Genomic DNA, 27335 nt, shown 5'->3' with positions numbered 1-27335 from the left:
ATACGCCTACGGCTGTGTTAACTCGGCTTATTCAATCGTCAACAACGCACACGTCTGCTTACGTTAGTTTATGCGAATTGATACTTTTCGTGCGCTACATTGGTTGATTTATTTTATATCACCAGTGCATGGTAGACATTTGCCTGTCCACAATCTACAGCAGGATCTCCTGAAGCATCCTGCCCTACAAGATGAAAAAAAGCGACAGCACACTGGCGTTAATCGACAAAGTCAAAATACTCGTCGTTGGAGACTCGGGTAAATTCAGGCGCCCGCCGTTTTTTCTTTCTTTTTAACTGAGAAAAAGCGAGTGACGGAATTAAATTTCTCCCAGGGGTGGGGAAGTCTTCAGCAGTCCATCTTCTGTGCCACAACCGTCCTTTGGCGAATGCATCCTGGACTATCGGCTGTAATGTTGAGGTGAAAGTAAGTTTAACTTAAATGCGATCGTCCATTCGCATACAGGCAACTCATCCGCAGATCGTTATTGTTCCCTTGTTTACTTTCGTATCTCTATTTTCCTTTAGTTGCACGAGTACCGCGAGGGAACCGCGTCTCAAAAGACGTACTTCGTCGAACTGTGGGACATTGGTGGATCCAGCAGTCACAGCAGCGCCAGAGCCGTCTTCTACAACTCGTTTCACGGTAAGATCACCGCCCTAGAGTGTTTGTGAACGTCTTGAAGACAGTGCGAAAACGACACGGACAAAATAAGAGAGGAGGACACACCACAGTGCCGAAGTCGCGACCAAATTTTATTTGAAAATACGAGCACAATTAAATACTGACAACCTGCCACCCTTGTGACCACTTCACGCATGACGTCAGGAGGCACCATTCTGAATCCTAAAAACCAACAAGCATAAAAAAATTCCGATCACTTCCACGTGGACAGCCTCAAATAAGATTGCCAGGGTCCTGAACGTTCCAAGAAACAATATTCACTATCATGCAAAACAATGGAGGGAGAGCTAATGCACTGCTCAGCCTTCTTTCTAAGTTGAAATGCCTCAATGATTTCTCTAGTGATCTGCTAATGGTGAACTGCTAGCACTTCAGTTTCTTGAGTTTCATATTGTTTCTTGAAACATTCAGGACCATAGCAATCTTCTTTGCGGCTGTTCACATGGAAGGGATTGGAATTTTTTTTATGCTCGTTGTTGCTTTTTAGGATTCAGAATGGTGTCTTCTGACCTCATGTGTGAAGTGGTCACATGGGTGACAAGTTGTCAGTATTTAAGTGTGTTTGTACTTTAAAATAAAATTTAGTTGTGAGTTCAGTGCTGTGGTGTGTCCTATATTCTTTTGTCCATGTCGTTTCTGCACTGTTTTCAAGATGCTCAAGAACTGTTACCAACTAGCCAAGCTATCAATTCTTCTATGGTGTTTGGTCGGTTTACAGGCGAGAAGAATAAAAAGTTTAGCAAGTATTGTTCTAATATAGCTAACCTACACAGAATCACACCTTGGGGGCTGTTCTGAGGTGATATCTTATAATGGTTATGAAAGCGAACCGTCATAGGATGGCACTTCTGGAACACCATCGAATTGCACCGTATTGTCAACTCATGTAATAGTGGCAATTTGAACAAATTAAAGGGGCTGTAGCGGCCCTCTGAATGAATCGGAGCTGACCAGGCAGTGCATTCGATGATGCCCAGAATTGCTTCTCTCTGATGGTTCATTTCAACCACCAATGGATTTGCTCACAGTACCAGAGAAGATTGTTTCGAGTACTAAGTGTCATTAACAAGCAACTGAGTACGGTATTCAAAGTTACACCACGCAAAGTGTACGACCAGAGCACTAGCCACTCAGGGAAAATAAGCCGCTGCTTTCTACATATGCATTACAAACAATGACAGCACTGATCATCTTCAAAATTGCTCAAAAACAAAAAGTAATTTTTTGAATGTCAAGTCATAGCAAACTGGTGGTGGTTTATGCGAAAACAAGAAGTTGTTTCACTCAACACAGAAAGGTAAACACAATTTCGATGTTTCATTTGTATACCGAATACTGCCATGTAACATATTGGTGTGCTGGCAGCGGTAAAAAACGGAAATGCATATACAACAAGAACGTTCATGCCGACAACAGACAAAAAATGAAGTTGAGTCACTGGTGACACTAAAAGCACAGACATGTCAAATGCTATAGCTATTGGCTAGTGCAGAAAAAAAAAAAGAAAAAAGCCTGCTATGCTAAGCAATGCATTGGAGGGGTTGGAGCCACCTCGATCCCTGCCACCATTGCTATAACTTCTTAAAAAAACTTCAAATAAACTGTCGATGCACACATTCGTTCTTGTCCCTTCGCACTGTGTAAGGCGTACAAGTGATTGAAATAAAGAAAATAAAGTAATTCTAATGCCTACATACGTGAAAGGACCATTCCCCTGATGCCGTAGATACAAAAGCAGAGTAAGAACACCTGTAGTGACATAGCACTCCAGTCTGGAAAAATATTAATATAGCACACTCACTCGTCATGTTTGCAGAGACCCATCTGACGGCACTCTAAATTGTCTACTATGGTGGTATAGTGGTTACGGTGCTCGGCTGCTGACCCCAAAGTTGCGGGTACGACGCCTGCCATGTCGGTCGCATTTCGATGGAGTCAAAATGCTTGAGGCCCTTGTACTGCATGGTTTCAGTGCACGTTGAAAAACACCAGATGGTCTATAATTTCAGAACCCTGCACGAAGGCATGCCTCATAATCATATTGTGGTTTTGGCACATAAAACATCACAAATTATTATTATTATTATGATGCTCTGAATTGAACATCACAGATTTTTTAGGCATACATATGAATGTGTCGACTAATGTACGATCATAAACTTCATCAAGAAATGCTTTCCAATCAGCTACAGTTTTCCGAGAACAGGCTGCTTCCAATGTGTATAAAATGACAAAATCGCTGCCTGCCACTTGAGATTATCTGTCACATGCCAAGGTAATCCCAAGAGACAGTTAGGGTAGTACAGTTAAATAATTAAGTACTGCATGCGTTACATATAAGTGTCTAGTACATCAGGCCACAATTTTCACATTTCCCGCTGTGTTTGAAGCCGTAGGTTAGTATATGAACATCTGCGATCAAAACTGAAGGCATGATTCTAAACAGCAGTATTAGTGAGGGATAGCAGTAATAAGTGGTGCTTCACAAAATTGTGAAATGATCACATGGACATTTTGATGCATCTGTGCGTTGTACCTCCTTTCAGGTCTTATCCTTGTTCATGACTTAACCAACAAGAAGTCACATGAAAACCTAAGAAAGTGGCTTTCGGAAGTTTTCTGCAAGGACTGCCCATCCAAGAAGGCAAATGGGTAGGCTGTGAACTTTTTTGTTACCTACTTTTCTTGAACTTCTATAGCTGGAATAAAGTTATTTATTTATTACATTCTGCTGGCCTCAAAAATAAGGCTGTACCTAGATCGGGACATAACTATAACTATGACAAATAGTTCCAAGCAAGTTAATGGGGAATATTTTCTGTTAATAGTAGCACACTAATTGAGGACTTTCCCAAGAGGTCATTTCGCTACCCTGAAAAGAAATATGCATTAACAGAAATAAAAATGCTGTGCGGATGCTATATAGGAGAAAGCATATATAGAAAACAATTATGGAACAGTAGAGGGAGCTGTAAAACAATATATACAATTCAGTATTCTTCCTAATATTGTTTGTCAATTTATAAATAGAAGTCAGTTGGACTACTGCTAATGGTGTATTTAAGAAGTGTGCTCCAATTTCTTATTGTTTGCAAAAAAAGTGAGCGTTTAAATTGCGTAATTGTGGTACCTAAATTTTATTAGATGTCTGCTATGTTTTGTTCGTTCGTGACTATTGCCTTTGATGCATTATTATCTCAAGATATTTATATTAGGCATCATTAGCTGGTAAAATCGGTATAGATTGTAATCGTTCAAACTAAAAGTGTGAGCAGAGAAATGGTTAAAAATGAATTGTGAATTCCTAATTTGGTGTTTATTATCATGCACTACATTGTGCATTATCGGAAATTACTATGCTGCAGGCAACCAGTGAAGTTTGCTCGTTGTGAACTCTTGGGTTCTAAGATTGTGTACTCCGTTCAATTTTGTAGAATGCTCGAGTTTGATCAAGAGATGTTTGCTGACAGCCAAGTCCCAATCCTGGTTGTGGCTACTAAGGTTGACCTTGTGCCCCAGACAGCTGGACGTGCTCTGGCTACTGTAGCCGATGAATGTGGCACTGACCAGGTGCTTCTGGTATGTTCCAGCATGTTTATTTTGTTATCATAACATTCGGTCTCAGTGCTGAGGCTTACTACACAAGGGTTTGCTAAAAATTGTATTACCAATGCCTGACCTTGCTACCAACCAATCAATCAATCAATCAATCAATCAATCAATCAATCAATCAATCAATCAATCAATCAATCAATCAATCAATCAATCAATCAATCAATCAACCAACCAACCAACCAACCAACCAACCAACCAGTCAATCAATCAATCAATCAATCAATCAATCAATCAATCAATCAATCAATCAATCAAGTTCACTTACTGTCCCTTCTGATTTTTGCATGAGCTTTATGTACCATCGCTTTGTCTTCAAGATTGTTGTTTTGTGACAGAGCTTTTGGCTGCCATTAATGCATGCCTTCCATTTCAAGAACAATAAGAAAAAGATATGTTAAATTACGCTGAGGTAGGATCTTGGCAATAAAATTTGTATGAACTTGCCACCTTTCCAATAATAAATTACCTTTCAGAAAATAAAAAAACATCTGCACATATAACTTGCACAAATAAGTGCGCACATTTTTTAAAAGCAATTTCCAAAGCAAAACTTTAGAAATTGCAATGTGATTGTGCATTTCTGGGCCTTGCGTGCAGGCTTCTATCACGATTATGCTCACTGCTGCTCTCTTTTTAATGCGGGATGGGCTCATGGCAAGGCAACTTTTGCCTTTGGGTCTGACTTCACGGCAACAGTTGAATATGTGCATTCCTGTGAAGCGACATGTAAAGATGAAATTTCTGCCAAAGTTCACCCAGTTTGTGTAACACGTGAAAATCTGGAATATTTAGTCACTATTTTCGCAGTGCCCATTTTATATACATTATTATGCTCTCTTTGTTTGGAAAAAGATATCTTTTGTGTGGTATAGATAGAATCAATGTCCTTACTGCTTTCTACGTCATTCCAGGACAATCACAATCCAAAGACTCTTTCACCTGGCTCCAGTAATGCCCTCAAGGTAACTAGGTTCCTGGACAAGGTGGTGGAGCGACGCTTCCGTAGCGGAGCAACTTCTCCTCCAACATCTGCCACACTGCCCGTGGTTGATCGTCGGCGAACCAAGCTTTCACATTTGGACTGAACGAACTGGCAAAAGACTATGTGTTTAAATATTCTACCCTCATGGGACACGCATGCTGTGTGCATCTGTTAATATGAAAGTAGCAATACCGTTCTTATAACGGAACTCTGACCACGTGACTGATTTTGACAGACAATGACTCACATGAACACAGATGCCTTTGCTTAGATTACGAGCAGTACATCTAAAGAAGTAGTTGAATGAATATTGAACAGACTTTCACAGAAACAAGATTGTGTTTTTTCGCAATTTGTGCTTCTTGTCATTCTGCTGGTAAAGAGTACTGCTTCGTAAATTTGATATGGTAACAGTACTGAACAGACAAATATGTCTCTTTTGTGCACATTGCATCCAGAGAACTACGACACCATCTTCGCCATCCACTTTTATCTGTATATATTTTTCAATATAAGAAGGTAAAAAATTGTGATTTTTGTTGTCTGGCAGCCTGAATTTCAAGAACTTGCTTGTAGTTGCATAAGTGATTAATACAAAAAAATGGTCTTCTTTTGGACGAAAACATTTCCTTTGAACAAGTGTACTCATTTGCGGGACCCTATGAAGACAATAAGGTTGAGCTGCCCACAAGTCATGTTACAAACTTGTCTGCACACAAATTCTTGTTGGCACGTAGCATTTACGTCTTTAGAAATACAACAGAACAAAAGCTACAAAGTAAGCACAACAAAATGAAACAAGCCCAAGAGAAGCACTGCTAGGAAGGATTGTGTAGAGGAATGCTGGGTAAAAATATGGTTATGCCCCTAATGCACTTTAGGCTCAGTGGCTCACAAGTGAACACTCGTAAGTGCGCTTTTTGAAAAAAAAAAAAAACTGCATTTTGCCAACAACGCAAGCATAATTTGCGCAAATGTGTTTGTATTTACTCAAGGAGTTTAATTTTGTTCTGAAAAAAGTTGCAGTGCGAAAATTTTGGTTTTCTGTTCAATCAAAATCTCACACATTTAATATTTGACAAGGTTCGTCGCTCTGGTTATTTAGAAGTTTGATCCTTGACCAAAGACGATGGAAAGTTATTTTTTTATGTTGAGACATGGTAACGATTATAGGGAATGTTATTGCTAAAACGTGGCAATAAAAGAGTAATAAAACCCGGACGCTTCAGAAAATTGCAAGATCTCTTGCCTCCTGAATGCGCACTTTGTGCGATTTCGCATAAAGGACGCGTTTGTCCGCGTTCTTGACAAGAGCCGGCGTCGCTGTTCTTTGGCTTTGGAGGGCCAACACGCGGTCTCTGTTGTTGAAGCCAACTCTGGCCACACTGGATTCAACATGGCGGCGCACGTCATGCAGGAGCTAGAAAGCTCCGCACAGATTCTCCTGGTACGTAAATTTTGATATTTTTCCACCACCATCCGTTAACTAGGTCATGAATTTTACGTGTGTTAGATGCACATTAGCTTGCACGCCTTCTCGGATTTAGCCGGTGGATGCCACTATTAGGTTATTGTTTCTTGCCCCTATCCAAACGCTTGCCTCCTTGTATAAACAAAATTGAATGAGACGTCCTGTGATTCACATATTCTCGCAGTTTTCGGCGCTATATTAACTGCGCGTTAGTGCTAGTGATTTGACTTATTCTGACATACCAGAACTGCGTTGTCTTTTCAGCGCGCGGTCGGCCTAGTTTCAATGGGACCGGAGAAAATTGATTACACGGCCAACGCGTCAATTTTTTTATATGCGCTTTTGTGACCGCTTGCTGCTACTTCGTGATCAGTCACATTGCTTACGAGAACGCTGTGTGAAATTATTGCGCTGGAACAGAGCACTACCCGTGTGAACAGGAACCGGACAGGTTCTACTTATTTATAGACAAATCACGTGCTTTGACGTCACTAGGATCAACAGCCGTTGACATGCCACTGTTAAGATTTTTCGGTGCAGTGGTGTTGATTGCGCCTTGCCAGGCTGTGGCAGAGTTTATAGTATGACGTTGGGTTGTAGGGCGCGTACGCAAAAATGTAAGCACATATTAGTGTAACGAACAGCGGTTGAACGTTACCCATGTGTTGTGCATATTAATCTTCTACCCCACACTCATTTGACGTTGCAGTTGCTCATTTCATTCCCAGTAATTGGTGAGCAGAACACTGTTATCTGCAAACTCTAAGTTGATGGGATATCTGCCAATTGAGTATTGCCAACTTGGTTACAAATGATCTCTTAGGTAACAAATATTCTAGGAGTGTTGCAAATCATCTAGTGGGTAAATACCTTTGGTTTGTTTGTGCCCTCACACACCTGTTGAAGTTTAAAAGGGACAGTTATCTTACATAATTATAATGCCATGTTAAATTATATTAGTGTGCTCTTGCACGGTGTGTTATGTTCAGTTCTCTGGGCAGTGCTTGAGTAATGAAACAACTTGAGTTCTTCGTCTGATTGTACTCTCCTGGATGTGCTGTCATGGCGGTTCACTGGTAGAGTGAGCAATTTACCTGGTATAGTTATTAAGAAAAAACATAACCCATCTGCCAGGTAAAAGTGTATCATCCACAGAACAACGTTATTGGGGTCTGCTGCATGACTATATGTGACAAAATAGAGGTCCCTGTCATCTGCTTGATGCATTCTACATTTGTGAAGGCAGAACAATTTTGTATGATAATAACAAATGAAGGGTACAAAATGTGAAAACTGTGCTCTTGCTTTATAATGCTTGTATCCTGAACACACTGTCATAGTTTTTGGCAGAAAACATTTATGGACAGTGGTAATCAAACCATCAGCTCTTTCTTCTTGCTTTGCTTACATCTCACAGCAAGTGCTCCTTCTAGCTGTAAAGCGTTAATTTTGTGCTCTGTCTTTTGCATGTTTCCACTCCAGGCTCCACCTAATCAAGTGACAGCTGAGCAACGACATGCGGCTGAAAGAACATTTCTGGACTTTCAAAATACTCGAGCTCCATTTGAGCTTTGCAAATGCATCTTGGGTGAGTTCCGTCCACATTGTGCAAAGGCCATAAGATCCTGTATTCTCGCGTTTGCAGGCTTGTGGGCCTTCTTTGTGGAGTGTGTCTGTTTTCCGCATACAACAGAGCATTTCCTGCTCATTTCTCTGCCCCCACAGAAACCAGTGCTGTGGGTTACGTGCAGTTCCAGGCAGCATCCTTACTCAAGCAGGGCCTCATCCGCGAGTGGAAGTACATGGAGCCGGGACAGTGGCAGGCGCTATGGCAACACCTGCTGCAGCTGCTAGCATGCAGGCCGAAGTGCGTGATGTCGCAATTTTTTAATTGCAGGTTCTTGAACCTAGCAACATGTTAAAAAGGTTGGGCGTCCAAACACAGACACAAGAGAGAAGTCAAGGCACTGCAAACGCTGCGGCGTTTGTGGTGTCTGGACTTCTCTCTTGTGTCCGTGTTTGCGCACCCAATATTTTTAACATGAGTACCTGCCATCTAGCTCAGCCCTCTGTTATTCTAGCTACATGTTTCGATTCAGCAAATGAAAGGAGCTGCTTGGCAGCCTTCATTTCACTACTTGTGCCAAATGCAGACACCGTCAAACTCAGCCCGAACAATGGAAGCACATCCTATAGCAGCTTAGCAATAAACATGGGCTATAAAAGGGTATTCAAACATAGGAGAAACTCTCCTCTTAGCTGCAGGAAGAGCACATTATGCAACCTCTATGTCATGTCGTAGCACTTAAGGGGGCACACTGGTCTTAGAGATGAAAACTCATGGAAAAAATCAATTTTCTGAATATAGTATTTTTGTAACATACAGGCATTGTCGCAAGTGCTGACCAAGTTTCTTACATCTTGGATCCATATTTCAGCCCCAACAGCAATTTATATAACCAAAACAAGCTATATTTCGATTGAGAAAAAGCACAAAAATTGGGCTTTTATATCGCCTTGCTGCTTCTGAATGACGTGTGCTACAACAGTAGGCATGCAGGTTATGGCCCTGGTGGAGACTAATCATCTAACAAGAATATTTCAATATCTTCCATTACATGTGGTTCAAAATGAGCTTTATCTGTTTTCTTGCATTTTCTCAAAACAAGCTTTTACTCACCCTGCTTGTTTGGTGCGACAATTGCTCAAGCTCTAGAATAGCTACAGCTCTAACATTTTTTCCTGTATGAAGCTAAACGCATAAAGCTTGAAATGCTGCATGCCAATTCCTTCTTTTCTTCTTCTGTAATTATTTTAACTGCCTGTGTTCTTGATCGTTAGTAGCTGTACTGTAAATGCTAAATTTCAATGGGCTGCTAAATTGTTAATTGTTGTTTGATTTAAAAACTGCTTGCAGCAGTTCGATTCTTATTCATTCGGCTTTCCACTCATGCATTAAACATAACTTTATGCATTAAACATAACTTTCTGCTCAGTTTATTATTATCTATTGTCCCACCAAATATTGGTGATTAATATTTATTATCTCAATAATTATTTGAGTCAAAGAAAAAATTACTGCACTTTTAAAATCAGCACAAAGAAATTCATATATATCTGTGCTTTTTAATTGAATCTGGTCAGAAAATTATCAAGATAGCCCCAGGTACCATGTCCCCCCTTAACTGAGATGGCAGCACTCAACTGAGACACCCCACGTGCCCTTGCACAGTTCCCATAATTCGAGTCTATCACTTTCTAATGTCCTTTGGCCTGCTGGCTATCGACACTTGTCAGAATTTTTTTCCCTCTAAAGTATTTTCTGCCGTGTTATTGTACAGCATGGAGAACTACGTGCGCGAGGAACTGGCATTGGTGCTGGCCCTCGGCTCCAAGCGCGCCAGTGTGGAAGATGGTGCTGACGCCCTGAACGATATTCTCCAACAGTCGACGCAGATGGTGGCTTCTGGAGAGCAGCACCTGGTCAGTGAGCTTTTCTCTCTTGCATTTATTAACTGCTCTTATGGTGAGCTAATTTGTACACGTACTTCAGCAGCACTAGCGGCATCGCCATTGGGTCTCAATTTAGGACAGTGAAGCAAAGAAGACAAAAACGACCACAGCATTTGTGCTGTGCAGTGAGTTCTATCACTCACTGGGACGCTACACATCTCGCAGGAATTCCTGAATTGTGTGCTTCTCGCAGTTTATGCACTTAGAGTGTGATATGCAACATGGAGAAGTAAGCTCTTGCAATGCTTAAAGTGGTGAGTTGGGCTTGTTGGTACATAATTCTGGCACACTGCAGCGCAAGAAAACACAACGGATGGAACACGAACGACGACGACAGTGCTCGTCGTCGTCGTTTGTGTTCCGGCCGTTGTGTGTTTTTTTGCACTGCAATGTGCCAGACTCTTGCGATGCGTTCACTTGCGAGGCGACAGGCTCTCCTGAGGTAGAGGGAATGCAGACTCTCATTTGTATCTTTGAGTTATCTTACCAAGGTTCTATGATGCACATCGCCTCCAATGCACGACAACACACCACCTTCATCGCCACATTCTTTAAAAGTGACTGTGAATTGATTACATAATGTCTTAACCCTAGATATATGATGTAAGGTGCATGCGGAGCAGGCTGAAAGTGTTTAATCATACTGTTATTACCAGTCTTTGAAAAAAAGTGACAATAACTTGATATAAGCTTTTTATGTCCTCACATATGACAAAAAGCAACTGTGCAGTGCATTTTGAATGAGCATGAAAAATGAACAGGAAAATTCGGGATGCGGTATCAGTGTAACAATCCACTACACAACACTGCAATCCGCATCTCTGTGTTAATGCAAAGTAAATCAGCTTTAACTATATATTAAACAAAAGGAAATGGTTAGATACTTTCTTCCACATGTATACATGGAGGTCTTGTTTCTGGTACCTAATAGTGACATGTAAGTAAAGCATGAATGCAAATATTTATATTATGCTGATCTGTCATGTGAACCAACTTGAAAAGCAATCCTTCAAGCTGTCTTCTTGCTTCCGGAGGCTGTAACATCTTACATTGGTTTAATATTTTTCAGCCATTGTCACCGTGCGATTTTATGCACAAGTCTTGTTTGTTTGTAATGCCCAGACCTCGTGAAACGCCACATTTCTTGCGTTGTATTTTCTCATGTCGTCAGTACTGTGGAGGTTCCTGCAAAAATTTGTAGGCTATCAGTTGCATTAAAGATGCACCAGTTTGCAATTATTGCACATGTGCACGTAAACACTGCCTTCGTATGTTTCAAAAGCTGTGATGATAGCCTAGAAATTTTGGTAATAGAGGCACGATAAGTACTATTAACAGTACAAGTACATTTGAAGCCACAAGCATGATTTGGCAACTTAATGTACTAAGCATCATTTCTATGGTAGCTGAATACTTCCAGTGGCACAGTTCACTCTGGTAATTTTTAGTAGGAATCTGTGCAGCCAGTATAAACAAAGAAACTACAGCACTTTCAGTGCACCGCCAAGTTATTAATATATTTATTTTCTCTTTTAGCAATCTCTTGGATGCTCTCTGCTAAGTGCTTTGTTGGTCGAGTTCTCGAGTTCCACACGAGCAACAGATGTTGGCCTCACGTGGGAAGTTCATCTCAGAGCCAAGAAGTCGTTTGAAGTAAGTATTAAGCTTGTTCGTCCTTGCTGGGTGCGATTACAGTCTGTAACTGTTACAGTTGGACTCCCACATGACATACTTTGGAATATAACAGATCGCACTTAAAGTTCAGTGTATTCTGCGTATGCTGTGCTTGCAAAAAGTTTTGCATATCCACATTTCAGAAATAAGCTACGTAGTTGCACTAGAACTTGCTTTTTGTTCTTGTTTACTTTCAATATTAAAAATTTTTTTTTTGCTGCAGTTGTGTCCTGGTTCCAATAATCAAGCACTAAATACATAGCAAGCACTAAGTACATAGTAGTAGGCACTATATGCAAAGGTCACAATTTACCGTGACCTTACTCTTGCAGAGAACAAGCTTTGGATTAAGTGACCTTGCTTGTTGGATTATCATGGTCCGTTGTAGTGAGCATTCAATGTACTGTACTGGCCATTGTAAAGTATACTTTCAGTAAACGGAAATCTCTTAACTGGAATCGCTGCTTTATTGGAACAACTACCTCTAATATGATTGGTTTCGTACTTGAACTCTGCACCTCTGTTCATCTCTCAGTAAATGGCAACTCCTGTTAAACAGAACATATTTTCCTGACCCCTTCAGGTTCCATTTAATGAGAGTCTACTGTATGTTGGAGCTATTTCATGCCAAACTCCTTGGAAACCTGTTGCCCGAGGGAGGATAAGATGTCAGCCGTTTATTTCATAAATTTCCTGCAACTAAAGAGCTTGAAAGATCTTGTCGATAAATTGCAGTGGAATACTATAAAGGGGCTCTGCAGCACTTTTCCATGTTATCATCGAATGGCTTCATTAAAAGAGCTTATCGCCTCACGAATCGACTGCCGCAAAAAGTTTCAGAATCCGTCAAGTACGAGCGGAGTTACTGGGGTTTGTCGCATGCTTCAAGTGCTTTCTCTCTCCTCTTATACCGCGAGCATGCTGAAAGCTACACAGGGGGAGCAGGGATGACAAGGGGGCAAGAATATGCATCCTTGTGTCAGTGCGCATTATGAACTTGAGCACTTTGTTTTCTATTTTTCTTTGAACGGGCGGCTTACTTTCAATATGATCGTGAGCGCACACGCGGGTACGTGGCGGCATCCTGCGGTGGCCACGGTAACTATGCAGCTCACGATGCTCAAATCAGCTAATTGCAGTGGTTATTGGGTTTACGGCGTGATTATTTGGGTTGATGGCATCATTTGTCGAGGGAAGAGGGAACGATTTCTAGCTAACTTTGAGAATGAATTGTAAGTTCCAGACCACGTGCTGCACTATGATGTTTGGCTTGCGTGTTCTCAGGAGCCTCGACTGCTGATCGACAGTGTGTTCTGACTATGCTGCAAAAGTGTTGCAGGACCCCTTTAAACATCATACTTGGGAAATAAGCAGCACATAGAATGTGGTGCTTACGTGAGATTTTGTTAAAATCTTCATTTTTGCTATCACTGCCATGTCTATATCTGTTGGTAATTTTGACATAACTAAAGCAAGCCACTGGCTCTTGGCTTGCATTAGTTTGTCAAAATGCAACATTTTAAGAGTACTGCAGCACTGAGATGGCTTCATCGTGAACAGCACCAAATAAAACACCTGTTGTACATACATTTTAACTATTCTGTTCCCTTTCGAGAGATATCTTCATCAAACTCTTGGCTGTATTTTTGTTTTGTTTTTGGCCTCCGGCTGTTTCCGATATTGATGCTTTAATAGGCACGAGCTATAATGGTTTGTACCTTTGAACCCAGGCAAACCATCTGCGTAAGGTGTTCCAGTTCTGCCAACAGGGCCTTCGGGAAGCAGCCAATCGCCTGGGCACTGGTCCAGTGCGTCCTGAGGACCGCAACTTGCTACGTCGCCTGCTCCTGCTTTCAGAACAGCTCTTGTCGTGGAACTTTCAGTTCTCCATGCTGTGTATCCTTTGATTTAATTTGTAATGACCGGCCGGAAGTGGCTTAAATCCACACAACGGCTAGAATGTTATTTCTGCAAAGCTGGCATCATGTCTCGAAAGGAATGTGTAAATTTGACAGCTCTTAAGGATGGGTTAATGAAGGTGTGTTGTCAGCATTCATGATTAAGGGGTTTAGTTATTATATTTTCTTGGAAATTTTGTGTAAGGCTGTAAAATATTGCTGGAGGGACTATGGCACTTGGTGAATATAAGTGTTGCCATATTCTTTGTGTGGGGAAAACTGTGGTAACATGTTTCGTCGAGAGGCCATATGCCATAACGGGGCTTTTCTTTTGCCTGATGATAGGTGCACGAGCGCCACCTTGATTTGAAGGGAACAAATATTCCATGCTGTCTGCAGAATTGGTGGTGCGTTATTTATTGCTTTTACACTACTATTGCAATGCGTATGACCTGTTTTTGTTCCTCCATTTTACGCTGAAGTAAAAAAAAAAACTAGCATCAGCAGTCTCTACTGCTGCCTATGTTTGAGAATATCTGCCCGCCTTTAAAATTCTCTTGTCGCCTTTAATTTCTCAAGAATTCTTCCGAGAATGGAGGCAGTATGCGTATCGGTGCAGGGTGGAAGACAAACTACAGGTAGCCAATGCACAACACAGAAGCACCACCCTCTTCAGAAACTCCCAGGCTGCTTGTTTGAAACCGTGCAGTGTATGTTGGAAAGGGGGAAAAGAAAGAGCTGTGCGGAAGATATTCTGTATCGGTGTAATAATTGTATATGCAAGAAAACCAATTTTTTCTTTCCCTTGACTGAATGGCATTCAGTGCCTCGGAAGCTTGTAGGTCTTTTTGAAGCGCAGCAGACTCCGACGCTGCGGCCTGGCCTTGACTGGAAAGGGGCATTTGATGAAACTCCGCAGCTGTTGCTACAGGTACATTGTGCCGTTGCATTTAGTACTTGGCACATTTGAATGGAAGGGGGAGGGGGGAATAAATAAATATGGAATACCGACATTCCCAACGTTTGGTGCTAAAAAAGAAGGCTTTGGGATCGGTGCAAAGGGGGTGGTGATAAATTTTTCATTTCTGTTACTTTTACACAAATGAGAGAAATTGAAACATGCCACTGGTATGTATACTGTGCACCTCAGTGACACATTCTGCTAATGGATGGAGGGCTGAAAGGCCGAACACGTCAAGATGGCTGGTCATACTGTGTGCCATCCTCCTGTGCTCCTACTGCTGGCAGTCACATTATTGTCACATTAAAAGAGGAGACAGCATTATGGGACTAATCGTTGCAAAATCAATTGTTGCAAAATTCCTGGAACTCTAATTCAGTTTCTCATCGTGATTTTTTGGACCTCTTGTATTACTCAGACTTGCCCATGAAAGCATAATCTGCTTATCGATAATAGTAATGGGAACAAATGCATCAGGTGGTGTTACATGGAGGCTCAGTGAATAAGTGCCATGCACGTGTTTTGCGATGTAGATAACTGTTGTGCTTTCATAGAGCAGAATGCCTGATCTGCAGCATCTCTATAGAATGCACTTATCGAATTTCTGCATCACATCTCGAGAAGCAAAACAGTTTTAATTGTTTTTCACCGACTGTTGTTATTTTCTTTCTTGGACCACGGTGTTCATCAATTGCCAGGGTCGGCAGGTCTGTATCTGAAATGTGTAAGCAATGCTAGATGCAATCAATAAATTGATTAATCGATTTCAGCTCTATGGTGCCTTGAGCCAAGACGGAGAGCTGGCACACGTGGCCCTTCAGTGCCTGCTGCAGTTGGCCACCCTGAGCCACAGTGGAGAGCGACAGCAGCGGAACACCCACCTCAAGCGCTTCATCCAGGGTGGGCTGCTGGAACTGATGGCCGTGAGGCCTCCCCGCGCTGGCGTAACTCAATTGCTGGCACGCCTCGCACTCTTCCATCCACCTAGCCTGCTGCCTGCAAACATGCACGTCCCATACCTCGAGCGCCTCTGTGACTTGGCCTGCTGCGTGCTCCAGTCACCGGTCAGTCTCTTCCTTATCCCTGGGGGGTTTGCTTGACCCAAATGCTTTCCAATGCTCAATGTAGACTAGAGTGTACGAGTTAGGTGCTCACTCTTGTCAGTTCCTGAGGAAAGAAGGCACAGACGGGTTCAGATTTGTACCTGCCTACCCTCTTGATTTGCCCGGGAGACACCCGTTTTCTGACCACTCCTCCTGATTGTATGGGCACGGCCATAAATATCCTAATGAACAGCCACCCAAAATGAAAATAACAAATAATAACGGTTCTAAAAATTTTCTGGCCTTGAGGAAACAGAACAGCCTGCTGTGGGACCCTACCCACTGATGTAAGGGGAGGGAAGGCCGCTGCATTAATGTGTGGCCTTGGTTACAGTCGACGACCGATAATTCGGACTCCACGAGGAACGTAAATAAGTCCGAATTATCGAATGTCCGAAAAAACGAATGCGTCAGAAAAAAAATACTTTTACTGACACTTCAGGGTCCCGGTGGCCGAAAAATGTTGTCAATGCGTTGCTGCCCGCACTTCCGCTTACGTGCAACCAAGTCCGCCTGTATCTCCGCCAGTGTGATGTGATCGCTGTACGATGACGAGCTGGTTTCGTTCGCGAAGGCAACGGCGCACTTCGCGGTCGCACAGAGAGGCAGCATGAATGGCGGCGCGGCGCGTTTGGGTTCTCGCCTATTAAATGCGTGCACTACGCAAGTAACTGCCCCAGGCCACATGCACTATCGAGCAGTTGACTGAAGATGCTTATCGTAAGGCTTGTCAGCGATTGAGCCGCACTGGCGCGTTTGCCACCTGCCGCCATCACGCCTCCGTGCATTTCCACTGCTTATCCGCAAAGACATCGCCGCACGGCGCCGTGATAGCAGCCCCTTTGAATTTCCGGTCCGCTTCACCCCGTAACACTTCGGCATCGCGACAAAGCTGACTTTCAGACTCTGCTACTGTCGTAAACAGGTCGACTCACGAAAGCGCTGGTTCGAACCTACGAGATGGTAGACGCGGCAGAGGTGGGGGCTTCAATTATTGCCTTTCGGACCTGCAATTTGGGCAGAAAGTCCGAAAAATCGGACGCCGAAGAGTTTTAGCGTCCGAAATTTCAGACGTTCTTGACCATTGACGTCTATGGGGCTGGTGACGGTGCCGCGAAAGCGTCCGAATTTTCGAGCATGTCCGGAAAATCGGGCGTCCGAAAAATCGGCATTGACTGTATCTGCTGCGTTTCGTTGTCGTCGGCGCGGCCTTCGGAGCTGGCTGTGAGGGCACCGTTGGCGCCATTTAACTCAGATCGTTTGAGACAGCAGAGCGCAAAATAAAACAAGTCCCAAGATAAAAATGAACGCGCGCGCAGAACGCTTTACCGCAGACGCATTCAACAGAACGGTGGCGATAGCAGCGCAGCGCGGGGAGACAGGAACCGGAATATAGGATGTTCGCGATGTCGATATGATTTCCCATAGTTGACCAGTGCCTCCAAGATCGGCATTTCCAATTAGAAATCTCTGAGGCACAACGTAGCGATCGAAATAAAGCCTCATAGATCCCCAATTAGCTTTCGTTTTGATCTCTGAGGCCATACTTTGTATGGTATGGGTGCCGGAGGAGATAATGGCTGGCGATTCGGCGTGCGCGACAGCCTCGGACAGGGTCCGGATTATCGAATGTAGATCTCGCAGCTGTCCGAAATATCGGTCGTCTTTACACATTACTTCTATGGGATCATCGGCGGTGCCGCGCTACTGTCCGAATTACCGAGCATGTCCGAATTATCGGTGTCCGATTTATCGGTCGGCGACTGTATTTACTGTTTGGCCCGTTATCTTTATCTCAACAGGGAACTTGCGATAGCATCACACTGCAGCGCATGCAAATTTAGCTTCGGCGTCGTACAATGTTATGCAGTGAAGCGTGCTTATTGTGAGGAAAGGCTACTATATCTTGTGGGTCATAGCAGATTTTGTTTTGTGCGAGTATGTAATTAGACATTCGCACTATAATTATGAGCACCGCTATGATCGCCGGCGTGTAAAAGCTTTACTGCAACCATTCAGAGCTAGATATGACGTCACTGTGGCCCCGAGAAGCAAGGAATGTTTATTATTATTTTTTTCATCGCCCCCCCCCCCTCTTTCTTTTCGGGAATTTCGCGATTTTTGAAGGCCCTAGCTTGGCAGGTATGCAGATTAAATCAGCAGTGGTTTGTGGTGCAAGAATATAGATGACACTGGAGTATGTGAGGAGCCCAAATGGCTTGTGCAGCCAAAGGATTGTAGTGTGCATTTGGTGGCTTAACACCAGAGCCCACATCGTGTTTCGCAAAATTTTTCTGCTGTGATCTGTATGCACAGTGTTTGAAGAATGGTTAGGAAAGTCTGTGCTGTTCGGTTTGATCTCTGTACTATATGTAGCTGGCTTTTGTTGGTGAGCTGGTATTTGTGCATTCTAGTAAACTCTCGCCCACTGTGTGTTGGAACTTTTGCTCTGCCATGTCAATCTAAAAAGTGAGTGAGTGAATGAATTTTATTTAGAGCTGTGCGAATAGCAAAATTTTGGGTGCGAAGCGAATTCGAACATTGAAGTGTGAGTGCGAATCGAATCGAATATTTTTCGAATACTTCTCGCATATTTCTAGAATATTTTTCGAATACTTCGAAGTGAAACTGCAGGAAAAAAATTTATAGAGAATTCCTAAGCATATTGTCGCGGTTCAACGTAAGCAGACCACCGAGACGTTGAGTCCGAGAACCGACGGCGTGTTTTTATGCAGCTGCCAAGAGCAAAGACATAAACAAATGCACGTCGTCTTCTTTGGTCAGTGTCCCTTTTCACGAGACTGTTTGCGCGCACATCGTCTTCGTTCTCTATTTCGAGCGCGGCATTTGCCTCCCCTTAAAAGAGCATCGCCCCGATGCTATAGCTGAGACAGTCATTCGCGCATAAAGTCACTTTGTACAAGCGACCGTGCTTCGTAGAGTCACTCGCTGACGTATGGTTTATTGCGCACTACGTGCACAAGTTCAGGTCGGTGCTGGCGACGCGTTGTACAGTTTGGGCTATCCGGGACGACCTCGTAGGTAACGTCACTTAGTCGTCGCAGCACTCGATAAGGTCCGAAGTATCTTCTGAGCAACTTTTCGGATAGTCCCCGTCTTCGTACAGGCGTCCACACCCATACCCTGTCCCCGGTTTCGTGTGTTACAGGTGTATGACGTAGATTATAGCGTCCTGCGTCGTACTCTTGCTGTTGGTATATTCGCAGACGTGCGAGCTGCCTGGCTTCCTCTGCGCGTTGAGTGAACGCGTCGGCACTCGTTTCGTTGTTATCGCATTCATGTGGCAGCATCGCGTCCAACATGGTCCTTACTTCTCGTCCGTGAACAAGGCTGAATGGGGTCATCCGTGTGGTTCCTTGTTTAGCAGTATTGTATGCAAACGTTATGTAAGGGAGAATCTCGTCCCAATTTTTGTGCTCGATGTCCACATACATTGAAAGCATGTCTTCCAGAGTTTTGTTGAGCCGCTCGGTCAACCCGTTGGTTTGTGGATGGTGGGCTGTCGACTTACGATGAATAGTACCGCTGAGCACCAACACATGATCTAAAAGCGCGGCCGTGAATGCAGTTCCGCGATCTGTTATAACGATCGACGGCGCACCGTGTCTCAGCACAATGTTCTCTATGAAGAATCGGGCCACCTCCTCTGCTGTGCCTCTCTGGATGGCTTTTGTCTCGGCGTAGCGGGTAAGGTAGTCGGTCGCCACTATAACCCAGCGGTTACCAGCACTAGAGGTAGGAAGTGGACCCAAAAGTCCATTCCGATCTGGTCAAATGGCGTTGGCGGGATCTGGACAGGGTGTAACAAACCGGCTGGTTTAGTCGGAGGTGACTTGCGCCGCTGGCAATCGAGGCAGGTCCGAACATGATGCTTCACGGCAGCGGTGAGTCTAGGCCAGTAATACCTCTCCCGAACTCTGCCCAGTGTGCGCATGTAGCCTAAATGTCCAGATGTGACCTCGTTGTGGCACGCTTGCAATACCTCAGAATGAAGAGCGGTAGGGACGACAAGCAGGTAGGTGGACCCGTCTGACGAGAAGTTCATTTTGTAAAGGACATTGTTTCGCAGACAGAACGACGATAGTCCTCTTGCAAAGGCTTTGGGTGCGTTCTGGCTTCGTCCTTCTAAATAATTAATCAAGCCAAGTAGCTCAGGATCGTCATGCTGGTGATCTGCGATGGTTGACGTGTCGAGGATTCCGAGGAATGCCGTCTCTTCTTCAAGGGAAGCAGCCGACTCTATCGGTGATCGAGACATGCAGTCGGCGTCCGTGTGTCATTTTCCCGACTTGTACACCATCGTTATATCAAATTCCTGTAGTCTAAGGCTCCAGCATGCCAATCGCCCGGAAGGATCTTTCAGACTTGTTAACCAACACAACGAATGGTGGTCACTGATAACCTTGAATGGGCGGCCGTACAAGTATGGGCGAAATTTCATAACTGCCCACACCACGGCGAGGCATTCTTTTTCAGTTGTCGAGTAATTTGCTTCTGTGCGTGACTGAGTTCTGCTTGCGTAAGCGATCACTCTTTCCTCGTTGTTCTGGCGCTGCACAAGCACAGCTCCAAGGCCAACATTGCTGGCGTCAGTATGGAGCACTGTAGGGGCTGTCTCATCAAAATGGGCAAGCACGGGGGTCGTGTGTAGACGTTGCCGCAAGTCATTGAAAGCAGCTTCCTGGTCGTCGCCCCAAACAAATGCAACGTCATCCCTCGTGAGGCGAGTTAAAGGCGACGCAATGCGCGCAAAATCTGGAATAAACCGCCGATAATATGCGCAGAGACCCAGAAAACGCCTGACTGCCTTTTTATCTGATGGTGTCGGAAACTGTGCGACAGCGGCAACTTTCTCGGGGTCTGGACGAACTCCTGCGTAACTGACGACATGGCCAAGAAACTGTAGTTCCTCAAAGCAGAAGTGACACTTCTCCGGCTTGAGCGTCAGGCCTGCGGCCCGTATGGCCTGCAAAATCACCTGCAATCGTTCGAGGTTTCGTCAAACGTTGCAGAAAACACAATGACGTCGTCAAGGTATACTAGGCAGGTTCTCCATTTAAGCCCAGAGAGCACGGTATCCATGAGACGCTGGAAAGTAGCAGGCGCGGAGCACAAGCCAAATGGTAAGACCTTAAATTCGTACAGTCCGTCCGGCGTCACGAAAGCGGTTTTTTCACGATCCCTGGGGTCGACTTCAATTTGCCAATATCCACTCTTTAAGTCCATAGAACAGAAGTAACGTGCGTTTCGAAGCCTGTCGAGCGAATCATCTATGCGGGGAAGCGGGTACACGTCTTTTGTCACCTGATTTAGCTTTCGATAGTCCACACAGAAACGCAGGCTGCCATCCATCTTCTTGACTAGAACAACAGGTGACGCCCAAGGGCTTTTAGACGTTTGAATCACGTCGTCTTCAAGCATTTTTGTTACCTGCTGTTCTATCGCTTCTCGTTCTTTCGAAGCCACACGGTACGGATTTTGATGGATTGGTCTAGCCGTGTCCTCTGTGATGATTCGGTGCTTGGTCAAGGACATCCGGCCAACTTTCGTGGTCGACGCAAAACAATCGTGGAACTCGGCTAGCAGCGCAAGGAGGCGTTCCCGCTGTTGCTGAGTTAAAGTAGGGTTGACGTCAAGGTTAGGTGCTAGGTCATGTGGGTCTTGTGTAGGCGTTGCTTCGAGTGCTGAAAAGCAGTCACAAACATCTGCTATCTCGTCAAAATATGCCAAAGTTGTGCCTTTTGGAAGGTGCCGTCGCTCGGAGGTGAAATTGGTCAACAGCAAGTTCGTTCGGCCGTCGGTGACATTGACTATTCCTCGTGCTACTGAAATCCCGTGAGTGAAAAGCAGCGAGGTTAGTTGGTAGGCGACTCCTTCGCCGTCGAACGGTACGTCACATGCTACTGAAACGAGGGTACATGATCGAGGTGGCACAACTATGTCGTGGTCTTTGAGACGAAAGGATTTGTGTTCTGGTGATGAAGAATCAGGCAGACGAGCACTCTCGTAAAACGAAACCACGCGGTCCGGGATGTTGATTATTGCGCCATACTCCCTGAGAAAGTCCATTCCTATAATCAAATCTTTGCAGCACTCTGGGAGAACGATGAAAGTCGCGACGAAAGAGGAATCTCCTATGCTGATTCTTGCTGTGCATCTTTCAGTAGGGAGCAGCAATTGACCACCTTCTGTTCTTATATGTGGTCCTGTCCACGGCGTTTTTACTTTCCTAAGACGATCGGCCAGCTTGTGACTTATTATGGAAAAATCAGCACCCGTATCGACTAAAGCCGTCACTTGCTCTCCATCAATAAGTACATTGAGGTCGGCGCTCACCGTTTCGTCGCTGTTAATATTCGTCGACGTCGCGTCGTTCTGTAGCGGCAGTACTGGGGACTTTTTATCGTCTTGTGGTCGGGCTGCGACCTTACCCCGAGAGGTCGCCGCCTTTAGTTTCCCCGGTAAGGGCTGGGCGACCTTGTTCCCCGAAGGTCAGCAAAAGTACGTCGATTCGGTGACGATGTCTGTGCAGGGGATGGAGAGCGTGACCGGTGGGCGGAGTTGGGCTGGCGATTGGGAAGCGACTCGTGATATGGAGAACACGTCGTTGGAGGTCCTCGAAAACCAGGGTCGTCATGGCGAACAGTATAGTCGGCGTTGGCACGGCGACCGTCGTACCCTGGCCGAGACGGGCGAAGCGATGTGTCGCGGTACCGACAATAGCGAGCTATATGGCCGGCACCACCACAGTTGAAGCAGAGGGGGCGCCGATCGACAGTGCGCCAAGCGTCCGTTCTGCGAAATTGTGGGCGTCCCATGTCCTCTTGTGGTGGTGAGTAAGGCGCGGCAAGTGATGGCTGGTGGCATGAAGACATCGGAGACATGGGCCGATGTCTGAAAGCCTCCTGCAAAGGTTGCGACAAAGGTGCGGCTGTAGGTGGCTGGTAGTATGATGTGATAGGCGGGACGGGTGGTGGACGGCGGACAGCGTCGGCGTAACTCATTTGACGCTGCTCGCGACCGAGATCAGCTGCTGAGAAAGCGTGCCTAAGTTCGTCACGAACGACTGCGGCAACGGCGGTCACTGGTGTATCCACTGGCGGAGTCCAAAGCTTCTGAAGTTCTTCGCGAACAACAGCTCTGATGAGGTCACGTAGGGAGCCCTGATTGTCCAGAGTCACTGAAGCGGCGTTGCTTGGGGTGGTAGTGGACGAGCGATCATACTGCCTCGATCTTTGGTGCAGAGCACGCTCAATTGCAGTGGCTTCTCTTGTAATATCGGCCACGGTAGTTGGGGCATTGCGCACAAGGCCGGCGAACAGTTGTTCCTTCACGCCGTGCATAAGGTAGCGCAACTTCTTTTCCTCAGACATACTGGGATCAGCGCGACGACACAGGCGCGTCACGTCTTCAGCAAACATTGCCACAGTTTCGTTAGGTTTCTGAAGTCTTAACTCAAGCAACTGGTGAGCCCGCTCTCGACGGTCGATGCTAGCAAAGGTGTCAATCAGCTGCTGACGAAACTCATCCCATGTCGATATACGGCCTTCTCGATTCTCAAGCCACGTGTGAGCGCTGTCATCGAGGGTGAAGTACGTGCGGGCGAGCTTCTGTTGATCATTCCACTGGTTGATGTCGGCAACGCGTTTGTAATGTTCGAGCCAATCTTCAACGCCTTCATGTGGGGCACCACTGAAGCGATTAGGTGCAAGTGGCTGAAGAAGCATTACCTGGGCTGGATTGGAAACGGGGCTGCCTTGTATCCCTTGGACCACTTGTGGCTGGCTGGCGGAGGCCATTGGCAGAGGTGAGAAATGCCTGGTAGAATGTTCGTCCAAGGAGGTCAGCTCAGGAGCGAGGCCTAGCAACCGCCGACTGAAGCGGTGCACTGGTGTCGTAACAGGTGACTGCGTGTCGGGACTTGATGAACGGCTCCCAGATGGGGTGTAGTGCATCGGCAGGCTTGCAGTCCAGCACCTCCACCAGTGTCGCGGTTCAACGTAAGCAGACCACCGAGACGTTGAGTCCGAGAACCGACGGCGTGTTTTTATGCAGCAGCCAAGAGCAAAGACATAAACAAATGCACTTCGTCTTCTTTGGTCAGCGTCCCTTTTCACGAGACTGTTTGCGCGCACATCGTCTTCGTTCTCTGTCTATTTCGAGCGCGGCAATATTCTTATGAGATAGCAACATGAAAGTGTTTCTTTTCGCTAGGTTGACGAAGCACTGGTGGGGTGGTGTTTCATAGTTTTTTTATCAAGAATGAGGCAATGTAGAGGCCGAATTGTATTTCTGCACATGATTTGGTGGAACCAAAGTGTTGCCGACAACACTTTACACGTGATAGGCAAAGATGCCATTTCCTCAGCCTCTCCTCCTCTTTCAACTTCTGTGGAAGCCCAACTAATTTTGGGACAAGGGTGTGCTCCCTTCAAGTCCGGAGTTCCAAATCTGCCTCGCAGACGTCAATATATAAGAACATCTGAAATTTTGGATGCTAAAAAGCTTCGGCTTCCGATTTTTCGGACTTCCTGCCCAAATTTCAGGTCCAAAACAGCATTAATTGAGCCCCCACCTCTGCCACATCTTTCATCTCCATGTTGGAACCAGCGTTTTCTTGAGTTAGTACATTTGCGACCGTAGCAGAGCTTGAAAGGCAGCTTTGCCGCAATACCGCGGTGTGATGAGGTGAAGCATATTGAAAATATAGGGACCACTTTCAATTGGACGTTGACTGTGTCTTGGCAAAGCTCGACCGCAACGGAGTTTGAAAGGCAGCTTTGCCGCAATACCGGGGTGTGATGAGGTGAAGCATATTGAAAATCTAGGGACCACTTTCAATCGGACGTTGACTGTCTTGGCAAAGTTCGACCTTAAAGGGGTCATGAAGCACCCCTTGGGCTGATTGAAAAAACACATCCTGCGGAAAGCTGACACGGCTATGAACTGCTCTGCCAAATATTACAGTCGTGCGCGCCGCGTAATGGCCACAAGCGGAGCGCGAAGTTGCCGTTTCCCCAGGCACCCTCTTTTCAAACAGAGGCCGGTTCTCACTCTCGTCGGTGGGCGGGGCGTCTGTCCGCTGTACGTCGCAAGAGACATAGCATGCTTATTGGCCGATAGCCGACGTAAATCGAGAGCGGCGTTCGGATCAGATGCGCTTCTTGCCGCGGGGTGCCGCCACTTGCCGGCGCCGCACTCCTCAGTACACGGTAGCCGCACTCGCGCAAGCGAATCACAGCGGGAGAGCGATCGCGTTTCATGACGCGCGCTGGCGTAACTTCTTTCCCCCATGCCATCCCTCCCTGTCTAGCTTCCAGTGCGCTCGTCGGCACGAGAAAAGAGAGAAAGCGCTGGGAGCGTGCGCCAAACCCGCGTAACTCCGCTGATTCTTGACGGATTCGAGAAATTTTTGCGGCAATCGATTCGGGAGGCAGTACACTCCGATACTGAGGCCATTAGATCATTACTTGGAAAAGTGGTTCATGACCCCTTTAACGGAGCTTGAAAGGCAGCTTTGCCGCAATACCAGGGTGCGTTGAGGTGAAGCATATTGAAAATCTAGGGACCACTTTCAATTGGACGACTGTCTCTCGGCAAAGTTCGACCATAATGGAGCTTGAAAGGCAGCTTTGCCGCAATACGAGAGTGTGATGAGGTGAAGCATATTGAAAATCTGAAGGGGTCACTTTCAATCGCACGTTGACTGTATTTGTTTTTGGGAAGTTCGAATAGTTCGAATAGTAATATTCCAGTGCAAATCGAATCGAATAGCAAACACTATTCGAAAAATATTCGAAATTTCGAATATTCGCACACCCCTAATTTTATTTAAAACTGGTCCAGCAATCTTCCTTCGGCAGTCTAAGAAGAAGAAGAATTTTATTCACCCAGTCACGAAAAAGATGCACGGCAACGTAATGTGGAGCGAAATACTAGTACTGCGTATATTGAAGTTTGTTATGGAAACTGATGGGATGGCGCTGAAGTTCTGGCCCAAAATTTTTATATAGCAGCTTTGCCTTCTTTTTCTGTTATACTCTTTTAACTTCTTCCTGCAAGATTAGCGAAAATAATTTAGTGTTGGCCTTCTGAATTTCTTTGACAATCGCAAGATTTGCCATTCAGAAATGATGGTCTAGGCACATTCTTATTGCCTGAGCAAATGTTGATGAGGCATTTCAATCAATGCAAACATGTGCAGGTTGGAGACGACGCCGAGCAGCAGCAGGAGACACTCGACCACATTCTGGACGCGTGGGTTCCCCTGCTTCAAGAGCCACAAACGTTTCCTGCAGAACCGCTGAAGGTGGCCACCATGAGAGTCTTCGAGCTGTACCTGCGTAGCCGACTGGCGGCCCCTGACGGCACTCGGCCCCCGGTCTGTCATGCTTCTTATAGAAAGTTCAGCTGGCATTTTTTAATGTCACTTCATACCTGGCACATTACAACAAGTGCATTAGGCAAGTTGCGGCCTAACCTTGTCTCGAGCATCTTGTTACGTGCCCAATCAGACCACATTTCTCGAGCACAGCAGCCCAATTTGGCAACATGGGCGCACATGTGCTTCCTATGCCAGTGCAAACTTGAAGCTTGAGGTTATTAGCGTGTGCATCGCATTGCATTACAGCACTTTTGAAAAACTAGAGTATGTGAGAAGCGTGCAAACTTGAGCTTGTTGGTACACATTCATAGTAAAAAACAGCACGAAAACACAAGGACGAGGCAGGTCACTCTTGTATAAGCTCCCCTTCTATCACACTAACGGACAAAGAGGTTAGTCGCAGTTGAGTGTTCCACGCTTCGTTGACAAGCCCGGCAGGTGCGCATGTGCTAGGAAAATCCTCTCCCTTCCCTCTGTCTTTTTCCTGTTGAAAAAGCGTATATATTTGCACTGCAAAAATAAACGCATTTTTTGGTAGTAACAGCGCTAGTCCTGTTTCATCTGTCTCGTCCTTGCGTTTTCGCCCTGTTTTTTACTATGCTAGAGTATGCGCATGCCGAAGATGCAGCGGTCGAAAGTATGAATAATTCTCAGCCTCGCATCTTCACACAAGCCATGGCGTTTGCCAAGAAGTTGCTTATAAATACGAGAACATGCCAGTTTTTTATGTATGTACCGTATTTACTCGAATCTAGGCCGGCCTCGATTCTAAGCCGACCCCCGAAATTCGCAAGGCCAGAAAAAAAGAAACTTAATCATTGTACTCGAATCTAAGCCGACCCCCCCCCCCGCACTTTCGCACATTGTTTTTTCGAAAAAAACATTGGCTTAGATTCGAGTAAATACGGTTTGTATCATACCACCTTCCGGATAGGCGAATGTTGTAGCATTTCTTTGTTGCCTTACGTGAAGATGTTGGTGAATCTGGTGAGCTTTTTCAGAACCCCAAACGATACTGATGAGGCAGGT

General features: G+C 45.3%; 2 protein-coding genes across 3 annotated transcripts in view; both read left to right on the top strand.

The window, feature by feature from the left end:
- The first annotated feature begins 47 nt into the window (after nt 1–47).
- LOC119396659 (rab-like protein 3) lies at nt 48–5434 on the top strand. Of its 2 annotated transcripts, none has more exons than XM_049417184.1 (6): nt 48–258; nt 335–426; nt 528–645; nt 3231–3336; nt 4155–4263; nt 5211–5434. In XM_049417184.1, exons 1-6 carry the CDS (start codon nt 192–194, stop codon nt 5382–5384), a joined length of 666 nt encoding a protein of 221 aa, XP_049273141.1. In that variant the 5' UTR covers nt 48–191; the 3' UTR covers nt 5385–5434. The 2 variants fall into 2 exon arrangements, with proteins under 2 accessions (XP_049273141.1, XP_037519878.1); XM_037663950.2 differs by having other exon boundaries at nt 50–258; nt 4119–4263.
- Nucleotides 5435–6642: 1208 nt separating this feature from the next.
- Nucleotides 6643–27335, top strand: part of LOC119396654 (exportin-4-like) — a 49970-nt gene continuing 29277 nt past the window's right edge. The window contains 9 exon segments of the mRNA XM_037663945.2: nt 6643–6728; nt 8235–8340; nt 8478–8619; nt 10094–10235; nt 11802–11918; nt 13670–13835; nt 14662–14768; nt 15569–15862; nt 26127–26303. Coding sequence (XP_037519873.1) covers nt 6678–6728; nt 8235–8340; nt 8478–8619; nt 10094–10235; nt 11802–11918; nt 13670–13835; nt 14662–14768; nt 15569–15862; nt 26127–26303 — 1302 coding nt within the window. The 5' untranslated portion in view covers nt 6643–6677.

Source organism: Rhipicephalus sanguineus, chromosome 6, assembly GCF_013339695.2.
Source record: "Rhipicephalus sanguineus isolate Rsan-2018 chromosome 6, BIME_Rsan_1.4, whole genome shotgun sequence".
Classification (NCBI taxonomy): domain Eukaryota; kingdom Metazoa; phylum Arthropoda; class Arachnida; order Ixodida; family Ixodidae; genus Rhipicephalus; species Rhipicephalus sanguineus.
This window is presented reverse-complemented; position numbering and strand designations above follow the sequence as displayed.